This window comes from Diabrotica virgifera, chromosome 7 (assembly GCF_917563875.1).
Source record: "Diabrotica virgifera virgifera chromosome 7, PGI_DIABVI_V3a".
NCBI lineage: Eukaryota > Metazoa > Arthropoda > Insecta > Coleoptera > Chrysomelidae > Diabrotica > Diabrotica virgifera.
In genome coordinates this window covers 129539733-129565380 of record NC_065449.1, presented here as the reverse complement: position 1 = coordinate 129565380, position 25648 = coordinate 129539733, and the positions used below count along the sequence as shown (strand labels likewise).

Below are 25648 nucleotides of genomic sequence, written 5' to 3'. Positions count from 1 at the left end.
ATAATATATTCACATTAAAAATTGCAATGGAAAAAAAAAGACAGTTCGATTACGAACATAAAAACGAAACGATTTTGCATCCTAAAATGTCATACAAAGTTCATTTATTTTATTGTGTTCTCGACCAAGCATTAATTTTAGTAATTGATTTTCCATAAAAGATTTTCCATATTGGAAAATCATATTGATTCTTTGAAATTTTTATATAATTTGTACGACAGTACACAAAACTCACAATTAAAACTGATGTGTAGAAATTTGTAAAAAAAATGAGATTTAATGATCATCTAGGTATAGAGGGAGACGATTTGTTTGAAGAAATTATACAGAGTCTGCCATTGTTAAAAGAATTTAAATAATGATGTTTGTAAAATTTCAAAATTTATATTTTTAAACGAATTTGCTGCAGTTTACCCAAATTTAACAATAGCTCTTCGCATTCTGCTCACTCTGCCCATATCTGATGCCACTGCTGATCGATCTTTTTCTAAACTGAAACTTATAAAAAATTATTTAAGATCGACCATCAGTCAAGAGCGGTTGACAATAATTATCTACCATCTTTATAGAGTCAGTATTAAATTAATATTCACCATATCTCTTATAAAAATATTTTTTCTACGAGCGTGTAAAAATGTCTACTTTCGCGCACGCGTTTTAGTTTAGAAAGTTTCACTTTTCCGCACGCGTGTTACTTTTCCGCACGCGTTTTACTTTTCCGCACGCGTTTTACTGCGTACGGAAAAGTATGACTTTCTGCACTTGTTAGGAAAATAACTATTTCGAACTGAAGGCGCGAAAAGTTAATTTTTTATAAAATTAGTATTTCATGTTTATCTACCTATATTTTTAGTTTTTTATGTTTTTAAATGGTATTACGCCAAAGATTTATTTTTATTTAATTATTTTGACTTAATTTATTTCCATGTTGCATGTGGAACAATTTTTAGTTATTTTTTTTTTTTGGTTACAATAAATAATTGTTTATTTTGGGCGCCATTAAATGTTTTGCACACAGGCGCTACCACGGCACTGGGTGAAGGGGAAAGGGGGTGGTGGGTTAAAATTACGCTGAGTTTTATTTTTGAAGCACATAGAACTTGAAAAAATGAAATAAAATTACTTCTGGTAGTGAGGGAGGGTATGTGCCTTTTAATTTATTTAGCTCGTCGATAAGTAGAAAGTTTGATGCACCTCTGTCGACGCATGTGCCACTAAAAGTGACGGCACAGTGTTCATACGCTTTCTTTTAGGTTCTACTATTTAAGTTATAGGCTCTTATCGTGCCTAAAATGGTTAGCAAATTTCACCTATACCGGCTCCTAGTCTATTAAGAATCTAGTAATCTGTTGAAAACTTGGGAGGAAAAAGAAATATTACAATTTGTATTTTATAGTTTGTGCCTGCATGTACCACATCTCTTTCTCTCTATCTATTGCCTTTCCTATTTATGGAGTATTGGACGCTTTTGCGTTTCTTAGCCAAAAGTGTAAGATGGCTGATTGGCTGGATCAGTGCAGCATGTACCACATAATTCATTACTTATATAAATATAAATATACACGTTTACCTATTTATATACAAGTGTTTTTTTATTTTTAGCATGCACCTCCATACAAACAGATTTTCCTGAGTTTTCCTTTTTGGATGTTAAATATTTTACATTTCGGAAATTTGTGGGGACTCTATTTACAACTGCAGAGCGTACCCAAATTCATGGCAGAAGTTGTTGGTTTTAGTCTTAAAGAGGCAGGAGCATTAGGAGCTTTACCTCATCTAATGAGAATGATCTTTGGTACTGCGTATGGGTCGATTGGAGATTACTTAAAGAAGAATAAAGTAATGTCTCCAAAAGCTATAAGAAAATCATTTATTCTAGCGTGTAAGTTGATTTTTGGAATGATCATTAACCATAAGATTATCTTCATCACCACAAACTATCATTACCGATCGTAATAGGCGATAGTCTTCTTTAGTTAGGCTACGGCTCCACGGGCGAGAAATTGACGCTAGCAGTAGCCGTAAAACGAATTTAAGGTTCCGCGGAACGGAATAGGAATAGCCGAACTGTACCGACTACAGGACTTGTGCGTAGTCGGTTCAGTTCGGCTATTCCTATTCCGATCCGTGGAACCTTAAGTTCATTTTACGGCTACTGCTAGCGTCAATTTCCCGCCCGTGGAGCCGTAGCCTTAGGATACTTCTTATTTCTACCGTATCGTTGACAACTCTATTTCATCAGTTAATCCCAATTCGCTTATACGATGGTTTGTTTTTAAACCAGGAGGAGTATAAAGACAGATTCACACTCAAGAAAGTCACTAGAAAAATCACCAAATACATCTTCTTTTTTGGTTGATCATATCGGCCTTCGACGGTAATCCATAGGTACATATTATATTATACTAATCGCTAAACAGTTCTAAAAACAACTGTTTTATATAAAAGTAGACTAAAAATCTAAAAATTAAACAAATAACGCAGAAAACACAAAAAATCGCCGATATAACTTAATTAACCTATGAAATGCCAGTAGTGTCAAAATTTCATAAATGCCATTGGGTGTTTCATTAATATTTGTCCATATAGTAACTGGAGAAACCTTAGCACAAAATACGAAGATTTAACCTACAACACTTAAATAAAATGTGGTTCCTTACTGAGTTACAGGGTGTTTTATCTAAAAATTTAAAAACTATTTTTGCTCAGAATTTTTTAACTATTCGACGTATCCTTTTCATACTTGGCAGGAAGTATAGGTACTGTACAAACTACTAAATTATGTTAAACAAACGTTTCTGGATATTACCAGAGGCGTACGTCGGGGGAAAGTGAATGGTTGACCCTTTCCAAATTTACGCCACTGGCGAAATTGCTATTTTAGTTCAATTTTTGGAGTCTCCAATACTTTCTATGAAAATAATATACTCTTCATTCGTAACGATAAAGTCATTAGTTTTCGAGATCTTTGAAATAAAAAATTAAACGATACGGTTATTTTGATTAATGTATTGTATCGCTTCATTTTTAATTTCAAATATCTCGAAAACTAATCATTTTATCGTGACGAATGAAGAGAATATTATTTACATAAAAAGTATTGGAAAATCAAAAAATTACACTAAAATAGCAATTCCGTCAGTGGCGTAGAATTTGGGAAAGGTCAACCAGCCACTATTCCCTGTCGTACGCCTCTGGTAGTAGCTAGAAACGTTTATTTATCTTAATTTAGTAGGGTGTACAGTACCTACACTTTCTGCCAAGTATGATAAGGATACGCCAAATAGTTTTAAAGTACTGGGTACAAATAATTTTTAAATTTTAATCATATAAATAATATCATAAATTAATCAAAATAACTGTGCCGTTTCATATTTAACTTCAAATATCTCGAAAACTAATGACTCTATCGTTACCAATGAAGACTATATTATTTACGTAGAAAGTATTGGAGAATATAAAAATTGCACTAAAATAGTAATTACTCCAGTGGCGTAGAATTTGAGAAGGGTCAACCACTCACTATCCCCTGTCGTACGCCTCTGGTAGTAGCTAGAAACGTTTGTTAATAATAATTTAGTAGGATAGTAGTCGCACTTTCTGCTAAGTATGAAAAGGATACGTCGAATAGTTTTAAAATTATGAGCAAAAATAGTTTTTAAATTTTTAGATAAAACACCCTGTAACTGAGTAAGGAACCACATTTTATTTAAGTGTTTTAGGTTAAATTTTCGTATTTTGTGTTAAGGTTTCTCCAGTTACTATATGGACAATTATTAATGAAACACCCTGTATAGTGTCAAAATTTTATAACAGTGGAGTAAACTTGCCTGAGGTTGGACCAATTACAAACAAACATTACGGCACGGTAAATTTTAATTACTCTTCTTGATTTAAAAACAGACCATAGCTCTTCTTAACTTAGTATACACCATACCCATTTACTCATAAAAGGGTTATTCCATTTTAAAAAATACACAATTTTTTACCGACGTCACTAAACCATTGCTTTTATTTTTAGCTCATATTATACCTGGGATATTGATGATATGTGTCATTTTTATGGGTTGCAATTGGGTGCCGTTAATAATTTTACTAACATTCAGCATGGCTATTAATGGAGCAGCTGTGTTAACTAATTTACAGAATCCTCAAGATCTAGCACCCAACTTTGCAGGTTCTATTTTCGGAATTATTAGTTGTATAGGAGGTACCACTGGATTCTTAGTACCTGCGATTACAGGGGCATTTATTCAGAAACATGTAAGTATATATTTATAATAAATACATGTTTGTAAAATATTTTCTACCATAATATGGGTCGAAATATTATTTCGATTTGTTTTAAAATAAAAACAAGAAAAATTACATGACAGGCAGTTGAAATGTAATAGGAAGTATAACGTACAACAAATAAAGTAATATAAAAATCAGAGAAATAAAATTTAAAACTGGAGTCAAGTACTTAAGAAGTAATTTATAATTGAGGAGGTTAAAAGTAAAAGGGTTTAAGTGCACTTTTCTAAAAATATGTTTGAAGTATAAATTCGCTTAGGTACTTAAATGGCATTATAACTTGGTGGTAAAAGGATTCAATCATATTTCGCCTTACAGTCGCCATCTATCTCCATTACATTTAATTTTATGAAAACAATTGCATTTTGCATTGGTAGTAAACGGGTTTAAGCGCACTTGAACCGTTTTACCACAAAACTATGTTTACTATTCTGTAAAAACAAGCCGTAGTAAACGGGTTTAAGTGCACTTGAATCATTTTACCACAAAACTATTTTTAGTATTCTGTAAAAACCTTATGTTAATACAGGATTAATTTCAAGTAAATAAATATTAGATTTGTACTGAATTTTGAAGATAATTTATGCAAAAGTATTATGCAACGTGCCAGTTGTAGTTACACTGTGGATAACAGCTGGGATAAAAATGATTAGTAATAGTTAAAATCTGCACTTGAACCGTTTTACCAGTAACATTTATCAACACTATGTACCGATTCAAGTACATTTTTTTTAATAATTGAAAAAAATATATAGTAAGAGTAATTAATATACCCTTATATTTTTATCATTTTATAAAACACTGTACACTAGACATATTTTAGTTTAATGACTTCTAGAATTTATAAAACTCAAACAACTTTGAAGCTTATTATCTCAGAACTATGAAAACTGCAATTAAACCTTTTTACGTTTGACCCCCTCAATTATACAGGGAGTCCAGAAACTCTCCTGACAAACGAAGGCCGGAGATTCCTCAGATAATTTTAAGACAATTTAACCCAATTCAACTATGTAGTCCGAAAATGCTTCCTTAGGCAAGGCGCCCATTGAGGTGGAATGTCCGTGGCCCGTGGCGTGGTATTGACTATAAGAGATGGTCCGACCAGCTATTTTAATATAGAAGTAGTTGCTTTTTCAGCATTATTCAACGTTTTCATGATGATATAAGAAAAGCAAAATCATATTTGTTTGTTTTGTCTCAAAAAGCATTTTTGTTGGTATTTAATGTGAACATATAAATAATAATTGTCGCTAAAATAATACATCTAAGTACGGACATTTTTTAAATGACAAAAAAAATATAACAAAATACATGGTGGTTGTAATATTTATATGGTCATAGTATTTATTTAAATTTACTATTTTAACTGGGAATAAGCCACAATATTAGTTAGAAATTCAATTGGAAAGGATTATGATTTGGAGGTGAAATTAAACCTTTACTTCGGAAATCGTTCCAAATGAAATATATAGCAATGCATTATTGCACTTTCCTAATAGACATTAAGTAGAATAGTACTGAAAAGTACGTGAGTAGTGTAGGACATACGGTTTTCGAAAGTTTTGTTTTCACCCAGTTTTGAAAAAATGTGAACGTCGAATTATACCCATCCGTCTATCCGTCCGTCAGTGCGTAAACTCAACTCCTACGTCATTATACCAGGTAGAATGACAAATGAGGTGTCGAATGAAAACGTATAATCCAAGGATGATACCAAAGGTGAAAAATTTGACCTAGGATTTCCGGTTTTAACAATGAAACAGGAAGTACTGTTTTAAAGTCGCCGGAGTAGTATAAGCGATATATTATTCGACGTGCCTTAGCAAGTTGGGAACAAATGTACACTTTTGGTTTTTATATCATTTCTGGTTAAAAAGTTCTAACCGGAAGTGCCATATTATAGACACAGAAATAGTACATGTGATATATTTGAAATTTGACCTCGGAGTTCCGGTTTTAGAGTTGCAATAGGAAGTACCGTTGAAAAGTCACTGAAATAGTATAAGATATATTATTCGACGTGCGTTAGTGAGATGAGAACAAATATGTGGTTGTAATATTTATATTTTTATTATTTATACGGTTACTATGGGTACTAAAAACGAGAAATTTGATCTAGGACTTCCGGTTTTAGAATATGAAACCGGAAGTACTGTTTTAAAGTCGCCGGAGTAGTATAAGCGATATATTACTCGACGTGCCTTATCAAGACGAGAAAAAATGTATACTTTTGGTTTTTATATCATTTCCGGTTAAAAAGTTCTAACTGGAAGTGCCATATTATAGACACAGAAATAGTACATGTGATATATTTGAAATTTGACCTCGGAGTTCCGGTTTTACAGTTGCAATAGGAAGTATTTACTTTTTAAAGGGGTAGGCGCAAAATCTTGGTCCGATGCTATTTAAATGCATTCATTTTTTTCGAATCCTGAGAAAACTAATAAATATTTTTGAAAAATTTAAACGCAGAATGAAAGAATACATTATTACCGAGTTCCGAAAGTCTCTTAAAATAAACAAAAAGTTTAGTTTGAATGAATTACTTGAAATTAAAAACCACAATAAATTTTATCTTTTTTTCACGCCTGTAACTTATAATTATAAATATTATAGTTTTCAGGGACTTTCGGACCTCGGTAATAATGTAATCTTTCATTATGCGTTTAAATTTTTCAAAATACTTATTAGTTTTCTCAGAATTCAAAAAAAATGAATGCATTTAAAACATTGGACCAAGATTTTGCGCCTACTCCCTTAATAAATTTATCCTTTTGTTGAAATATCTTTTAATAAAATAATACCGCTTTTTATATAATACTTTTCAAGTCAGCGAATAAATTTTTACCTATAATATCCTAAGTTCTATATAACGAAAGTTTTATCAATGATACTTCTCGATGTGTAGATTAAAAAAGTCCATGGGACCTGGGCCTGAATAACTACTATTCTCGAGCTACAGCCTTCTGAAGTTATTGGATTCGAGTGCTCGGTTTACGTTAAGTGCGCTAATTCACGGTCAATCGAACGAAAATATTTGTTATTAGAATAAGACAGTTTCATTTTCTTCATGCATACTTGCGTATTGTATATGAATTCGTGGTCAAAAATAGATGCATCGTATTTTAGTCTTCAGAAAGCCTCCGAAAAGTCCTCAGAAAACTAAAGAAGTGCGATATAAAATGTGTTACTAGAGCGATATAAGAATTATAATATTTTCATGAATGCTTCACATTTATGCAATACCATTAAAGCTGTAGTTCCGCTTTATCTTTAGAATACTATTGAACAGTGGCGGATCTAGGGGGAATGGGTAATTCCATCCATAACATGCTCCAGAATTAAAGAAAAAATTGTTGTGTGTGTGTGTGTGTGTGTGTGTGAAAAAAATGGCTGGGATGCGAGTCCGTTAGCCACAGATTTTTATTTTATTTTTACCTCAATTTATCAGTTTTGTTATATTTATACGTATTTCACTTAAATGATTATATTTGTAAAAAAAAGCTTCATTTAAAGACAATGTACGAGATTCTGCCGTCAAAACACATTTATAACCAAAGACCGGATGGTATGAGAAAAAGACGTAGGTCCAGAGTACGATTTAAGGACAAGGTGGAAGACGAGTTAAGGGTGTCGAAGGGGAGTACGAAATTGAAAAACCATGGCAAAGGATAGGAATGAATGGAAGCTGATTCTTGAACAGACCGAGGTCCACCAGGGGTTCTAGAGCCAGTGATGATGAACTTTTTAATACACAATATATGATAATATAAATAAAAAATACAATGAAAGGTGCTACAGCTGAAGTTGCTCAACAATTATTACAGAGGTTATTAATTCCCAATGTTGCACAAGCTAGAGTTGAGACTGATAATCTGATTAGAAGAAATGGCCAATGGGGAAGACTTCCTAATCATGATTTGCCAACTTTCCTGTTTTCGACTTAGAATACCTAAAAGACCTTACGATTAAGATATATCAAATTAAACTGGCACCGTCTTACATACTAGATAAAATAATTAGAGACAATGACGAAGAGTTTCAAATTGATGAGAATATGGATGAACCAGGATTCATAAGGGTTCGAATATTTTCTAGGTTTCGTCAAGCTAAAAACACCAAATATTCTTTCCTACACGGTTGATGAAGATGAGCCTGCAGAAGAACCGATTAGCGGGTAACTGTACCTGTTAATCTGGTGCGAGAACTGTGGGTACTTACGCTCATATAACTAGTTTGTTATAGTTTTTAGGCTTTGCAAGATATCAACCCAATGTTAAGCATCCTGATTGTTAGTTAACACGACGTATCATGCATCTAACCGAAATCAGCAAAATCTTAACGTACAGATAGTCAAAGATGACTTAAACCCGATTTTTCCATAGACAGTTGTAATTAATATTTAGCGGTTTCTGACTACCAGGAACTTTGTTTTTTCGTATTGAGATCAAGTGCATGCTCTCTACTTGTCTTATATTTGATATGCAGGACAAGTTTCATGTCAGCTAATGTATTTTTTATGTTTCGACAACTTTTTATTTACTCCTAGACCGTGTTACATGAGAAATTTCCCCATTCCCCCTAGATCCGCCACTGTTCAGTAATATTCTAAAGATAAGAAGGAACTGCAGCTTTGCTGGTATTGCATAACTATGAAGCATTCATGAAAACATGATAATTGTTATATCGCTCTAGGAGCAGATTTTATATCGCACTTCTTTAGTTTTCTGAGGACTTTTCGGAGGTTTTCTGAAGACTAAAATACGATGCAACTATTTTTGACCACGAATTCGTATACAAGACGCAAGTATGCATGAAGAAAATGAGTCTGTCTTCTTCCAATAATAAATATTTTCGTTCACTTGATCGTGAACCACTTAACGTAAACCGAGCACTCGAATCCAATAACTTCAGAAGGCTGTAGCTCGAGAATAGTAGTTATTCAGACCCAGGTCCCATAGACTTTTTTAATCTACAATCTACACATCGAGAAGTATCATTGACCAAACTTTCGTTAAATTTGATCGGGACCACTTTTCCATAAGGAGTGTTGCGGGGTCCTTTATTGGTTGTAAAATTATTTCACTTTTCTACAAATTTCTATACAGTGCCCACCCACTTATACTTCGTCTAATATACTTACCGTTGTATATCATCCGCGTCATAGCCCTTGACGTCACATGATACCAACACGAAATATTTAGGCGGTAGGTGTGTTCTTTTTTAGAATCGGCAAAAAATTTTGCCGAGTACACGGGAATTACAGCCACTAGACATATTTTATTATATACGCGTAGAAATAATATTTGAAGATTTCTATTAATGTTAACTTAAAGAAATACACAATAATATGTTTCATTTAATTTGTATAAATGGATTATAAAGAGTTTTTATGAAGCACATTTGTTCGGAGCATACTGTAACTGTAATCGAACGAAGGTGACATTTTAGCATAAATTGGTAACATTTATTTGATAGTTGTTGCATAGAGGTATATATTAACATAGAGTGAGCCACACTCTGCGCTTCCTGACGAAAAGATATCTTCGAATGGTTTACGGTATCTCTTTTTAGCAAATTGTATGGAGAAACTAAGATGAGAAAGGCCCGTATTTATAGTCGAGTCTCGAGACCTCGTCGGGTCTCGAGACCGACCTTGAATAAAATTTGTGTGTAAACTAAATACAACTTTTATTCAAGGTCGGTCTCAAGACTCGACGAGGTCTTGAGACTCGTTTATAAATACGGGCATAAGTGTGAGTATAGGCACGGAAGGGGAGGACTATTGTCGCAGCTTTACTATGCGTAAGAGTAAGACAGCACTGATCCAAAGAAAAAAGATGGTGTCGTTACTTCATTCTGAATGACACTCTGTCTATGATAATATATAAGTATATGAGTTGTTGCTGTGTTGGCACTTCATATTTGTTTTTATTCTTTATTATAAGTATTTGTTTTATTATATTTATTACTGTTTTTGTTTTTTACTTTAACTTAAGATTATAACTTGATTCTTGTTTTCTATTTCTAAAGTTTTTATTTATTTACATTGAATATTAATTTGTTTTGTTGTATAATCCACTTCCGCAAAAATTATGTGATATATTTAATTTAAAATGAATTCAAGAATTATTGCGCGATCCCTCTTCAGGTGACAGCCATGACTTTGATTTTTTAAATGGGAGAGTACATCATATGATACCTCATTTAAAAGCCTTTGAAATACTGATTACAATAATGTATAATACTATAATTGATTCAGTGAATTTGTACTCTACGAGCTCCCTAGTGGGAAAGTTTTGGGGTAGTTCTGATTTCTTTCATTATATATGGATTTTGGGCTGCTGAATCCGAATATGAGGTTTGCGGACAAAATTTCTTGCCGGAACATTAAAAAAATCGCGAAAAATCGAAAAATTTCAGCTTTTTCCGCTTTTTTGCTCAAATCTCGAAAACTATTAATTTTAAGTAAATGGCCTGTTAACAGAAATTAAAGTACTTAAAATTATCTACAAACATCACTATTTACTTTTTATTTCAGACGAACCGTTCGGTCTAAAGTGCAAGTTGAAAATTGCCAATTTTTAACGGTCTTGGCAAAACCCACTTTTTACATTCCAAAACTTTATTTTTTATTAGAATGCTGTCATTTGATAAATTTCTCTTAGTTTTCTGTACAAATAATAAATGTTAGTTCATAATATGAATATGGTATGTCTCTTCTTACAGCTTCCATGAATCCATTCCATCCTAAAATACCGAGAATGACTCTGCTTTTCCCTTAGAGCCACAGAAGATCAGGCACAAATGGAGTCACAGTTTCAGTTGGTGTGAACATTCCCTTCGGATCTTGATTTGCGATAAGCCTTGAGGTTTTTTCCTTTCAAAATGTATTAGTTGAACAGCTCTCTGACTTCCATAAACCTCAGGTGCGGGTTTAGTTTTTAGCCGAGGAATGGATTGGTTAGAACCTATTGCATGTTTTGGTGCAATACAATAAATGCCATCCATGACGTAAAAAGTGTGGTATCCGTCGATTGTATGTACGTTAATCCTTTCTGTCCCAACGCTGCATATATGCTTTTGAAAAAGTGGGTCTGTATTCCCAGCCGCCGTATATATACGTTCAAGGCGTTATGGTCTCAATTTACCAAAGCCGAAAATATGCGTTGCTTATAAAATTTGAGACTCATTGGTGTCCCAATGCCGTAGAAATATGTCCGAAAATGTTAGATTATTGTTCCCAAAGCTCAAAATGTTGGCACCTAAGACGGGTCAGGCGGACCCATTGCCATATATATTTGTTCACATATTTTAGATATATGCTATATTGTAGTACTGGTGGCAACGCTTATAGGTAGCTGCTAGAAGGTGAAGCGTTTGTAGCCACAGAAAAGACCAGAAACAAAGAAGCGAATCCAGATACATGTGTGCAAGATGCGGAGTCGGCCTTTGCGTAGTGTCATGTTTTGAGGAGTACCACACAAAAGAAAACTTTTAATGTCAATTTACATTACATTATTTTTTTAAGTTAGTTATATTTTTTCAAGATGGTTTTGCTCTCTGATGAGTATACTTTTGAAAAGAAAACGTTTAAACGTTGGTTAAAAAAACTCATTAAAAAACATGTTTTGGTCATTTATTTGTTTATTTATATTCGACGTATATATAAGGCAATGGGACTCTAAGCATGAAAAAACCTTTGGGATTGAGAGACCAACATGCAAATTAAGGCCTGGCATAGAAAGGGTTAAAATCAGCGTTTTCGTACACCTGTTGTGTAAAGCACGGCTGGTCAATTTTCTGCGGATCGCCTGCGATTGATGACACTTCCAGATAAGCAACACGCTTGCTCAAAGTCTTGTAGCGGCAGTAAGGCCCAGATAGTTAGTCTCACCATTCCTTGCAGGGTTGGCCGTTTTCTCTACAAAAAGTACGGCTCCATAAAATAGGTTGATGTAGTTTCCTCTTTGGGGTTTTGTTCATCCTACATATACAGAAGCTGTTCGCCTGGAAGTGTCAGCATTCGCAGGCGATCCGCAGAAAGATGATATGCCGTGCTTTACACAGCAGGTGTACGATAACGCTGATTTTAACGTACATGCCAAAACATGCAGTAGCTCCTAAGCAATCCATTCCTCGGATAAAAAAGAAAACCGCGCCTGAGGTTTATGGAAGTCAGGGAGCTGTTCAAATAATTCATTTTAAAAGGACAAAACCTCAAGGTTTATCAGAAATCAAGATAACAGATCCGAAGGAAATGTTCACACAAACTGAAACTGTGACTCCATCTGTGCCTGATCCTTTGTGGCTCTAAGGAAAAAGCAGAGACATTCCCGGTCTCTTAGGACAGAATGGACTCATGAAAGCTGTCACAAGAGACATACTATACCTATGAACTAACATTTATTATTTGTACAGAAAATTAGGAGAAATTTATCAAATGACAGCATTCTAATAAAAAATAAAGTTTTGGAATGCAAAAAGTGGGTTTTGCCGAGACCGTTAAAAATTGGCAATTTTCAACTTGCACTTTAGACCGAACGGTTCGTCTGAAAAAAAAGTAAATACCTAGTGATATTTGTAGATAATTTTAAGTACTTTAATTTCTGTTGACAGACCATTTACTAAAAGTTAATCGTTTTCGAGATTTGAGCAAAAAAGCGGAAAAAAGCTAAAAATTTTCGCTTTTTTTGCGATTTTTTCAATGTTCCGGCAAGAAATTTTGTCCGCAAACCTCATATTCGGATTCAGCAGCCCAAAATCTATATATAATGAAAGAAAGCAGAACTACCCCAAAAATTTCCTAGTCAAAACACAATTTTATTGAATCAAATCTTTTTTGAGAGCGTGGGCACAAAATTTCGGTTGAATTCTTTTTAAATGCAATCATCTTTTCGAATCCTGAGAAAACTAACAAGTATTTTTGAAAAATTTAAACACAGAATGAAATATTACATTATTACCGAGGGATAAAAGTCCCTTAGAATAAACAAAAAGTTTCTTTAGAATGATATATTTAAAATTAAAAATCACACTCAATTTTCTCTTTTTTTTTTCGCCCCTGTAACTTATTAAAATAAACATTATAGAAGTTCTGAGAGACTTTTGTATCCTCGGTAATACTGTAGTCTTGTATTCTGCGTTTAAATTTTTCAAAAATACTTATTAGTTTTCTGAGAATTCGAAAAAAACGAATGCATTTAAAAATAATTGTACCGAAATTTTACGCCTACGCTCTCAAAAAGGATTAAAGTATTATATATTTTTGTAATCAGTATTTCAAAGGCGTTTAAATGAGGTGTCATATGATGTACTTTCCTATTTAAAAAAAAATCAAAGATATGGCTGTCACCTGAAGAGAAAACAAACTTTGGAAAACTGTATGTCGTACACTACTCACGTACTTTTCAGTACTATTTTACTTGATACCAATTAAAAGTGTGCAGAGCATTGCTATATATTTCATTTGGAACAATTTCCGAAGTATAAGTTTAATTTCACCCCCAAATTCAAATATTTCCAATACAATTTCTAACTAATATTGTGGCTTATTCCCAGTTAAAACAGTAAATTTAAATAAATACTACGACCATATAAATATTATAACCACCATGTATTTTGTTATATTTTTTGTCATTTCAAAAAATGTCCGTACTTAGATGTATTCTTTTAGCAACAATTATTATTTATATGTTCACTTAAAATACCAACAAAACTGCTTTTTGAAACAAAACAAACAAATATGATTTTGTTTTTCTTATATCAACATGAAAACGTTGAATAATGCTGAAAAAGCAACTGCTATATCAAAATAGCGGGTCGGACCATCTCTAGTCAGTACCACGCCACATGCCACGGACATTCCACCACAATTGGCGCCTTGCCTAAGGGAGCTAGAGCTCTTTGAAGACGGTGGCTCGAAATACCTCTAGAACGCTTCTGGTTAGAAAAACGAATACTAGTACTCCTATTTATCTTCCAGAGATAAATCGATTCCATCAATTGCGAATTGTTAGTATCGGTCATAGGAGTCCGTTTCGGGTAGGGCTACGGTTATTTTATCGCATAACTTTTTGTCTAACTTTTAAGTATATTTGACACTGGATTATGAAATTGTGAGGTATTCTAGTAGTAAAAGGCACTGTTGTTTTACGTCAGTATAATACACCGTTTTCTAGCAAAATCGATTTGAAAATCTTTCGTTTTTTGAATTTGAAAAAAATTTTCAAAAAAACTATTTAGAAAAACGAAAACGGGTACGTTTAAATAAGTATTTAATAAAACTTATTGCAAGGCGCCATCTTTAAAGAGCTCTAGCTCCCTTAGAAAGCATTTTTGGACTAGGTGAATTGGGTTAAATTATCTTAAAATTATCTGAGGAATCTCTGGTATTCGTTTGCCAGGAGAGTTTCTGGACACCCCGTATAGTCATAAACAAAAGAAAGTTTAAATAAACACTTCAACAAAAAAAATGAGAAGTAGATGGTAGAGCAAATAAATTGAAAATTATTTGTATTTATGGGTAGGTAATTGTGTAGAACAGGATGCAAAAAATTTACTTTGTGGATGTCTCTTGTTCTCCACATAAGACGAGAACCAGCTTATCATCATTTTAACTTCTTCTTCTTGATATGCCTATCCGTGACGAATGTTGGCGATCATCATGGTAATCTTCACTTTATCTGCAGCAACGCGGAAAAGCTGCACATATGTTGTGTTGAACCAGGTTCTGAGGTTCTTTAACCAGGATGTTCTTCGTCTTTCTGGACCTCGCTTTCCAAATATTTTTTCCTGCAGGATGGCTTGTAGGATTGCATATCTGGATTCATTTCGCATAATGTGTCCAAAGTATTCCAACTTTCGAGATTTTATGGTGGTTAGTACTTCTCGGTTCTTCCCCATTCTTCTAAGGACCTCCTCATTTGTGACCCGATGAGTCCATGGGATTTTAAAAATTCTCCGATATAGCCAAAGGACAGAGAAGACGTAGCATCTCAGCATTCTTACTTTTATACCAAGAGAAAGGTTGTGGCTCTTGAAAAAGGCCCCCATGCGGTTGAAGGTTGATCTAGCCTTTCCGATGCGCGCTCTTATCTCTTGGTTGTTGGTCCATTCCTCATTTATTATAGTGCCTCACTCTTTCTACAGGGGTTTGGTTGATGTAGAGCTGACCTTCTGTTACTTTTTTTTTTGCTAATGATTATAAGTTTTGTCTTCTTTACGTTTATATTGAGTCCATTTTGTTGACAGTAATACGTGATTTTGTTCATGAGGACTTGTAGGTCTTCTAGGTTGTCCGCAAATACTATGGTGTCATCTGCATACCTGATGTTATTTAGGTGATACCCGTTTATTAGAATACTTTAAAGTACAAGCCTGGGTTGACATAATATCTAATTAATACAACAGTAATTTGGAATTACTACCCATTTATTTAAACGTAGGTACATATTACGTAAATATAACTAATTGCATGTAAACAACCATTCATGAGGACGACATGCTCCTATGAAAGTAGTTCGCGCATGCGTGTAAATAATTCTTCGTTGCGCGCGCCCGACGCAGTTGATAGTCCGAAAGCTGGATACATTACACTCCTCCCTCCTAGATGAATTTACTCATCATAGTCCTTTAAATACTTTGGAGGTTTTCTTATTCGAGCGGGTGGCTTCTTGACTTCAGAGACCTGCTCTCCAAGTTCTGGTTCTGGATCTACCAAATCGTTAGGATGCGGGAAAAGCTGTTGCGGAGTTTCGCGTATTCCCGTTTCCATCGAGGTTGACGGTGTAACTTCGTCTGTGGTTTCCTGGTCACATATACGAGTTCTTATTTGGTCAGAATGACGACGTAAAATTTTACCATCAGGTGTTTGAACTTTGTAGCTTAATGGCCCGGTGGTTTCAATTATTTTGGAAGGAAGCCACTTTTGACCAGGAGTAAATGACCTTGCAAATACAGTCTCGTTTTCGTGAAAAACTCTGGGCCCTGCTTCCTTAGGATATTTGATCTCTTGTTTGGATAGCATCTCTTTCCTAAAATCAGGCTGTAGACGATCAAAAAGTGAGCCTAACTTCCGCCCCATTAATATTTCGGATGGGCATCTCCCTGTCGCACAATGGGTTGTAATGTGCTGAGTAAGGAGATATCTGTGCAATGCTACTTGTATGTTGGTTTGTTCATTGCTATCTGTCATTTTCTTAAGTGCATTTTTTACATTTTGTACCATGCGCTCCGCTTGGCCATTACTACTTGGATGGTACGGTGCAACCAATGCTTCTCTAATAAGGTTTTTCTTTAAAAAATCTTGGAACTCAGCCGACGTAAAACTAGTTCCGTTATCCGATACGACAACATCTGGGATGCCATGAGTGGCAAATAAACCGCGTAAAATGTCTATAGTCACAGCACTAGAGGTATTTGGAACGATTTTTACCTCCAACCACTTTGAATATGAGTCTATGATTATCAGAAACATTTTCCCTTTAAATGGACCGGCAAAATCGAGGTGTATCCTTGTCCATGGAGCTCTGGCCCACTCCCACGGATGGATTGGAGCCTTTTTTTTCATATTTCTAGACTCCTGGAACTCGCTGCATGTATTTACTAGGTGTTCAATTTGCTTGTCGAGATTTGGCCACCAAACATATGAGCGTGCCAGTGACTTCATTTTTACGATTCCAGGGTGTGCTGAGTGTAGCAAATTCAGTATTGTTTTCCTCCCTCCAAGTGGAACTATTACCCTCGTACCCTTTAACAGGCAGTCTTGATAACAGCTAATTTCGTGTTTACGTTGTAGATAAGGAGTATATTCGTCTGAAAATTTAATTTTCTCCTCAGGCCAGCCTTTCCATGCCCACTGCAAAACTTTAGATAACACTGGGTCTTTCTTAGTTTCATTAGCGATGTCTTTGGCACAGATTAGTTTTTCTGGGATGTTCTCGAGCATCAAAACGTCATCTGAGTTTGGCGGTTCTGGCGCATTTACCTTTTGTGGCAACCTGCTAAGAGCATCTGCATTCTGAATTTTTGCACCAGGTATGTAGGATAATTCGTAATCATACGCAGATAACATAAGGGCCCATCTAAACATTCTGGGTGACAGTATCTCTGGGACACCTTTTTTTGGATTAAAAATACCCAGCAATGGTTTATGGTCCGTTTTTATGCTTATTCTCCTCCCATATACATATTCATGGAATTTTTTAACTCCCGATATTATGGCCAGTGCTTCTTTGTCGATTTGGGCGAAGTTTCGTTCCGCAGACGATAGAGTACGACCATGGTACGCCACTGGATATTCGCGTCCCTCATCATCGCGCTGGCTAAGCACACAACCTACCCCGTAAGGGCTAGCATCACACGTCAAAAATAAATCCTTCCGTTCACTGTAATGTCCCAACACCGGTTCTTTTGCCAAAATGTCTTTTAATAATTCAAAGCTTTTTGTTCTTTGAAACGCCACTGTCAAGGAACGTCCTTTCGGAGCAGTGCATGTACCGGATTTGCAATAGTTGCCTTGTCTTTTAGGAAAGCATGATAAAAATTTAAAAGTCCAAGAAAAGCTTGTAATTCGGTTTTATTAGTCGGAGCAGGCGCATTGGTGATGGCCGCGATTTTGTCTTTAGTGGGACGTAAACCGTCTTCACTAATTTGAAACCCGAGAAACTCTATTGTCTTTGTTCGAAAAACACACTTTTCCTTACGTAAATGCAGCCCCGTCTTCCTGGAAACGCGATAATACTGCGCGCACTTTTGAGTCTAAATCTATTTCTGAGGTACCTACTATTAAAATGTCATCGTAATACGGTATTACACCCAAAATACCCGTTAATCTAGTGTCTATGAATTTTTGAAAAATTTGTGGAGCCACGGATATACTGAACTGTAAACGATTGCATTTAAAAGCTCCCTTATGCGTAATAATTGTCTGTGCCTCCGCAGCTTCGCGGTTGACACTTAACTGCAGATAAGCTTGCGCCATGTCCAGTTTTGCAAACACTTTACCGCCCGCGAGAGTGGATAAAATGTTCTGTACCGCTGGCACTGAATAAGGTTCTGGATTTAGCGCTAAGTTCAATGTAGATTTGTAATCGCCGCAGATCCGAACCTCTCCGTTTTCTTTGCAAACGGTCACAATTGGGGTGCACCATTTTGGGTGTGTAATCGGCTCTAAAACACCCTGCGCTATAAGCTTGTCCAATTCAGCTTCAATCTTGTCTTTTAGTGCAAAGGGAACCTTACGTGCTTTTAGCATAATTGGCCTTACATTTTTGTCTAACGAAAAACTTACTAGGTGACCCCGGTAAGATCCCAAATCCGTGTTAAATACATCTGGGTATTCTTCTGGATAATTAATAATGGAATAAATCTGACTTACCCCTGCTATGGTTAATCCTAACCTCTCAAACCAGTTTCTACCCAGAAGACTGGCGCGGTTTTCTTCCGTGACTATAAGGGGAAGCTTGGCTGATCGTTGACCTATTTTCACATCCACTAGACACTCACCCAGTATGGGTATCACTGTATTTTGATAATCGCGTAGAATAACACTGGATTGATTTAATTTAGGTCGGTTTTCACTAAATATTTTATGGTAGGTCGATTTGCTAATCACTGAGAAACTTGCGCCCGAATCAACCTCCATTTTCACATTTTTGTCATTGAGTAGCACGTCTACTAAATATTTACCGGTAATGCTATCAGACGTCACGTTAAATAACGAAAATTTATAGTCGCTACTTTGATAACAAACACTTTGAGTATTTGATGTCGATTCCTCGGTAGTCTGATGCACTTTGCGTCTTTGATTTTGGTCTTTCTTCTTACCAAAACAAGCTATTTCAATGTGTCCAATTTTCCTGCAAAATGTACAGGTTGATTTAATGTGTTCACAATGTTCAGGAGAATGTTCCTTTTCGCACCGAAAACACTTTTTCCGTTCGCGATCAGCTGATTTTTGTTTTGATTGTCCTGGCTGATTTCTACGAAAACTTACTGCGTTCACCTCTGTGTTCAACTCACTCTCCCGTAACACCTGCAAACTTTGAACAGCCACTTCGTGTGTCAGGCACATGTCTTGCGCGTCTTTAAGTTTTAACTTTTCTGTGGCGAGCAACTTTTGCTGTAAGGTCTCATCAAGAATCCCACAGACTAATCTATCTCGTAGCATTGTGTCCAGGGCAGTTCCGAAACCACATGGCTCTGCCAATTTTTGCAATTCTTTTAGATACACAGAAATTGTTTCACCAGTTTGCTGATTTCGCCTATAAAACTTGAATCTGCATACAATTTCAGACGTTTTTGGCGCAAAATGTTTTTTCAACTCTGCAGTGATCTCTTCGTAGCTCGAATCACTAACTTTTGCTGGTGCAACCAAAGACCTTATAATTTCATAAGTATTTGCCCCACACAGACTCAGAAATGTGGCTCTTTGCTTCTCTGGATCGGTAATATTATTGGCCGTGAAGAAAAAATCCATACGTTCGACGTAGGAGTCCCAATTTTTTAGCTCATTAGTATTGAAATTTTCTATGCTTTTAAGTGCCAATTTTGCTCTAAAATTTCAATAATCAAGTTGAGAGGAATATTCGTGAAAAGCGATACCGCATCTAAGGATATAAGTACATAGGTTTGAGGAATTGTAACATTCTTAATTAGTTCTACAAACGTAAATGTATCTTTCACATTATAATTAGTTTGATATTCAAAAGTGGCAGTTAGAATGTTTGCCAAGTATTTCGAGATGTTGTATGTAGTGGAGTTAATTGAGCTGATGATAGGGCGAAGAGGAACATTGCTTTTGTGAATTTTTGGTAGACAGTATAACTTTGGAAACATCGAGTTGTAGATCATTAGTTGTTTTGCAGCATTAGCGTCTATCTCACCTATGGATTTCAGGTTCTTAATAATATTGTTGTATTTGGTTTGTATTTTCACCGTTGGATCAGTGTTTAATTTGGTGTACGTGGAAGAATCCTGTACAAGAATCCATGGCAACCGTACACCCACCTTTGTCTGATTGCAAAATGTATAGATCTGGTTTGCAATCAGTTTCAGAAATTTGGCATCACTGTTGAATACAATATTATCCACACCGAAAAATAGGCAATTTGAGAATGTATATATTATTTTCATCAACAAATCATTCTGGCATCATGTTGTTTTCACCCAATTTTGAAAAAATGTGAAAACTTTGTATTATCCACGTTCGTCTGTCCGTCCGTCTGTCTGTAATCACAACTCCTCCGTCAATATACCAGCTAGAATGATAAATGAGGTGTCAACTGAAAGCTGATAATCCAAGGATGGTACTAAAGGTGAGATATTTGACCTTGGCGGTCTGTCCGTCGGTCTGTCCGACCGCGAATATAACTCCTCCATCATTGTACCAGGTAGAATGACAAATTAGGTGTCAAATGAAAGCTTATAATCCAAGGATGGTACTAAAGGTGAGATATTTGACCTAGGCTGTCTTTCCGTCGGTCCGTACGACCGCGAATATAACTCCTCCGTCATTATACCAGGTAGAATGACAAATGAGGTGTAAAATGAAAGATTATAATCCAAGGATGGTACTAAAGGTGACATATTTGACTTAGGTGGTCTGTGCGTCGGTCCCTCCGACCGCGAATATAACTCCTCCATTATTATACCAGCTTGAATGATAAATGAGGTGTCTAATAAAAGCTTATAATCCAAGGATGGTACTAAAGGTGAGATATTTGACCTAGGCTGTCTTTCCGTCGGTCCGTACGACCGCGAGTATAACTTCTCCGTCATTATACCAGGTAGAATGACAAATGAGGTGTCAAATGAGGTGTCAAATGAAAGCTGATAATCCAAGGATGGTACTAAAGGTGAGATATTTGACCCAGGCTGTCTTTCCGTCGGTCCGTACGACCGGGAATATAACTCTTCCGTCATTATACAAGGTATAATGACAAATGAGGTGTCAAATGAAAGCTGATAATCCAAGGATGGTACTAAAGGTGAGATATTTGACCTTGGCGGTCTGTCCGTCGGTCTGTCCGACCGCGAATATAACTCCTCCATCATTATACCAGGTAGAATGACAAATGAGGTGTCAAATGAAAGCTTATAATCCAAGGATGGTACTAAAGGTGAGATATTTGACCTAGGCTGTCTTTCCGTCGGTCCGTACGACCGCGAATATAACTCCTCCATCAATATACCAGCTTGAATGATAAATGAGGTGTCAAATGAAAGCTTATGATCCAAGGGTGGTACTAAAGGTGAGATATTTGACCTAGGATGTCTTTCCGTCGGTCCGTACGACCGCGAATATAACTTCTCCGTCATTATACCGGGTAGAATGACAAATGAGGTGTCAACTGAAAGCTGATAATCCAAGGATGGTACTAAAGTATATTTGACCTAGGCGGTCTGTCCGTCGACCGCGAATATAACTCCTCCATCATTATACCAGCTATAATGATAAATGAGGTGTCAAATGAAAGCTTATAATCCAAGGATGGTACTAAAGGTGAGATATTTGACCTAGGCAATCTTTCTGTCGGTCCGTACGACCGCCAATATAACTCCTCCGCCATTATACCGGGTAGAATTACAAATGAGGTGACAAATGTCAAAGTTTAGTAAAAATGACTCAAAATTAGTAAATTCGTTTATCAATCCACGCAAAGTTACACGTAAAATTCAAATATCGTCTTCCAGTTCTACTTTCGATTACTTTGGGTGAAAACCTAGGACTTACGAAGTCCAATTACTTGTTTTGTTTAAAAATAAGGCATATCATAGACATGCCTTAGGCATCATAGAAGACAATGACACAGAAAAATCAAACACAGCAGCATGTCAAAAGGGCCTTAGTTATGTATCTTCGGTCCTGTTAGTCCAATCGTGATGTATAGCACCTCAAATGATAGGATTTGACAAACAGAATACAATGACAGAAAAATCAAATACAACAGCATGTCAAAAGGACCTTATGAGCGTATCTTCGGTCCTATTAGTCCAATCGTGACGTACGGCATCTTAAATAATAGGACTTGACCAATAGAATCAAATTTGACACAAACAAGTCAAATACAGCAACAAGTCAAAAGAGCCTTTGTTATGTATCTTCGGTCCTATTGGTCCAATCGTGACATACAGCACCTCAAATGATAGGGTTTAACGAACAGAATACAATGACACAGAATAATCAAATACAGCAACATGCCAAAAGGGCCTTATTTACGTATCTTCGCTCCTATTGGTCCAATCGTGGAGTACAGCACCTCAAATAACTGGATTTGTCAAATAGAATACAATGACATAGAAAAATCAAATACAGCAGCATGTCAAAAGGGCCTTAGTCTTGTATCTACGGTCCTATTGGTCCAATCGTGATGTACAGCACCTCAAATAATAGTATTTGACAAATAATATAAAATGGCACAGAAAAATCAAATACAGCAACATGTTAAAAGGGCCTTAGTCATGCAGCTTCGCTACAATTGATCCAATCGTGACGTACAGCGCCTCAAACGATGGGATTTGACGGGCAGAATGCGACTGTAGACAAATCAAAATGGCGGCATGTAATAGCACCTTAAAATTGTAGAAATAAAATGGATTAACGCACAGAGGTGTATGACATATTATGTGACAGTATTTAACAAATTGAATACGATTACATACGTCCAGTTTTTGACAGGTGACTTCTCTACATGATAAACGCGAAAAGGCCCCCTTCGTTCACTGTTCGACATAGGCCTCCCGTTCACTGCATATATCCACTGCTTCCTGAAGCCGTGACATAAGAGGATATAATTTAACGAATTAAACGACAAAGAAGACTAAACAAGGCAGCGTGCGGGAAAAGCAGGACCATCCTTTGTATACTCCACAGGAAAGCATTATATATTCAACGTTAAAATTATGTTATAGTATAAGGGTATATATTTTTAAATGATAAATATATTTTTTTATTTAGTACATTCCGTACGTTTTTTAAACATGATCAGTAGAATTTGTTGCCTGAAGTCTATAAAAGAATTTCCTAACAATCCTTGTGTTACGGATTATTTTTGAAAATGTGTTTAAAAGGTAGCTTACAAGCTTATTGTTCAATGGTCTTATCACTTTTAAGCGCTTGTCTTTTTGTAGGGCTATTAATTGTGATTTCAACCATTCTTGCGGGGCAATGCCTTTTCAGTAAATGAAGTGAATATTGTTATACATTTAATTTTTTTCCTCAATTAATTGGATGCCCCCTACTGGTTTTTGGTCTAAGCTTACAGCTTTTCCCCATTTAAGCTATTTTATAACTAATTATAATTAGGGGTACGGAATTTTCGCAAATAAAAAACATGAATTTCGCATTTTCTTTTTTTATAATTACAAAATTTCGCATTTATTTTTAACTACGAGTAAAACAACAGAAAACATTAATTAAAAGCTAACATCGTTGTAATTTCGACATTCGACTCTTTAAGAGCTGTTCTTCGATCTGTCACTACAATATTATATATGCTGAAGAATCGTTCTGCGTCTACGCTGTTCGTTGGACTCCAAATGCTCTGTAATGCTGCTTTAGCAAAAGACGGAAAACTGCACTGTGTAGCAATTGTGTCTTGTGTCACACAGATATAGGTCATCTGTTGCAAATTCTTTGACTCGATCACTCAAAATTGTTTTAGGGCGTCCCATTCTAGGGGATACTTTAAGTAACTTTATGTTACTATGAAAACTTTTTTGATAGACCATGTTCTTAGTAAAAATTGACGGAATGAGCACTGATTGTCCTGTTTGACTAATTTATATGTTTAGAAAATAAGAATTAGCCGACTTTTATTCCTACTTAGATTTTTACCAATACAAAAGACCGAAATGCAGATAACAACAGTCGGATTGTTTATATTTCTCAAAGAATCAACATTGAAAAATATCAATTCCTTATCTTATCTTTATCTATTTAATGATGAACAATGAAAGTTCCTTCTGTTTCAACACGTGTTAGAAAAATAAACAACCTTTCAAAAATTATGTACAATAGAAAACTTTCCGTAAAATCTTTCCATACCTTATTTACTACGTAACTACCTACTTATTTACGGGCGAGTTGGGCACCTGCAGGTATTTCGCGGAAATAAACAAAAACTCCTTATTTCACATTTATCGCATTTATGTTCAAAATTTCGCCGAAATTCGCATCTATTTCGTAAAAACGAAAATTCCGTACCCCTAATTATAATAAAACAGTTGGTCCAGAATCATTATCTCGTTGACTTTTTCTTGTTTATCGTTGATAATTCTGCCGTTTGAACCTTCTGATAATCCATATATTTTCTCTATCTGCTCTTAAAGTGTGTTTATTATATTATTTTCTTTCTCATTTAATTTACACCGATCCAGACTAGTATAGCTCCATATAACAGTTCTAGTTCTGCAGTAACGAATCAATACTTTTATTTAGCACATTAATTTTTGTTTTGTCTTCGGGTCTATTAAATAATTTTCTTGCAGTGTTTCTCGCAATTTTTAATTATCCATTTATTACTCTACTTGTCTTATTTTTTGAATATACGACTTGAATAAAGACTTTAATGTTTTGCCAGTCGTTATTGTTTAGTAGACCGGAATATTGAGATATTAATTCTTTACATTACATATTTGTCTTTCGGTGATTTTCCATTATTAATATGAAGCTGGAAGTATTAGGTTACACTGGTTTTTGATATTTGGTCCAGAGTTCCCTCTCAATTCTTTTGTCGGATTTCTCTTTAATATTATCGCAGCTGCATGTACTGGTACTAGGTTCTGAGTGCTCAGGTGACCTTTGAAGGACTCCCAATTACTCTATTTCGTCCACTTCTTCTGAGGTGGGTTCAGAAGTGGATATCAACTTCTATTCCATATCTATTTATATGCCATCTAATGATTTTACTTTAAATTTAGCTGCTTGATCTTCTTCATGAGTAATAAAATTTTTGTTATTTTTGCTATTTAGCAAACAGCATTAGAAAGTCTGTAAGCTTTTTTTATGAACTGCTGAAGTGCGTCCTATAAAAGTAGACATATTTTCATGAAAAACATGTTTTCATGAAAATTCTTTAATTTTATTCAATATGTTCAATACAGCGATTTTAACGGTTTTACAAATAAATTTTTTATGTCGATGCCGTGCGCATAATACGATTCTGGAAGCTCTGAAAAATAGTTATTTTTTTCTTCAATTATCTCAGCTGATTTTTTTATTTACGAGTCATTTCTTCAGATTTGGGAACACTTAATAATCGGAGGGGGCCAAGTCAGGAGAGTAAGCCGCATGAGAAAGGGCGGAGGTAAATTCCTCACCAACCAGTAAAACCATATAATCCGA

At 35.4% G+C, this 25648-nt stretch overlaps 1 protein-coding gene across 1 annotated transcript; it reads left to right on the top strand.

Moving 5' to 3' along the window:
- The first annotated feature begins 1601 nt into the window (after positions 1-1601).
- Positions 1602-25648, top strand: LOC126888133 (uncharacterized transporter slc-17.2-like). Its single transcript, XM_050656142.1, has 3 exons — positions 1602-1882; positions 4022-4263; positions 25544-25648. Exons 1-3 carry the CDS (start codon positions 1648-1650, stop codon positions 25631-25633), a joined length of 567 nt encoding a protein of 188 aa, XP_050512099.1. The 5' UTR covers positions 1602-1647; the 3' UTR covers positions 25634-25648.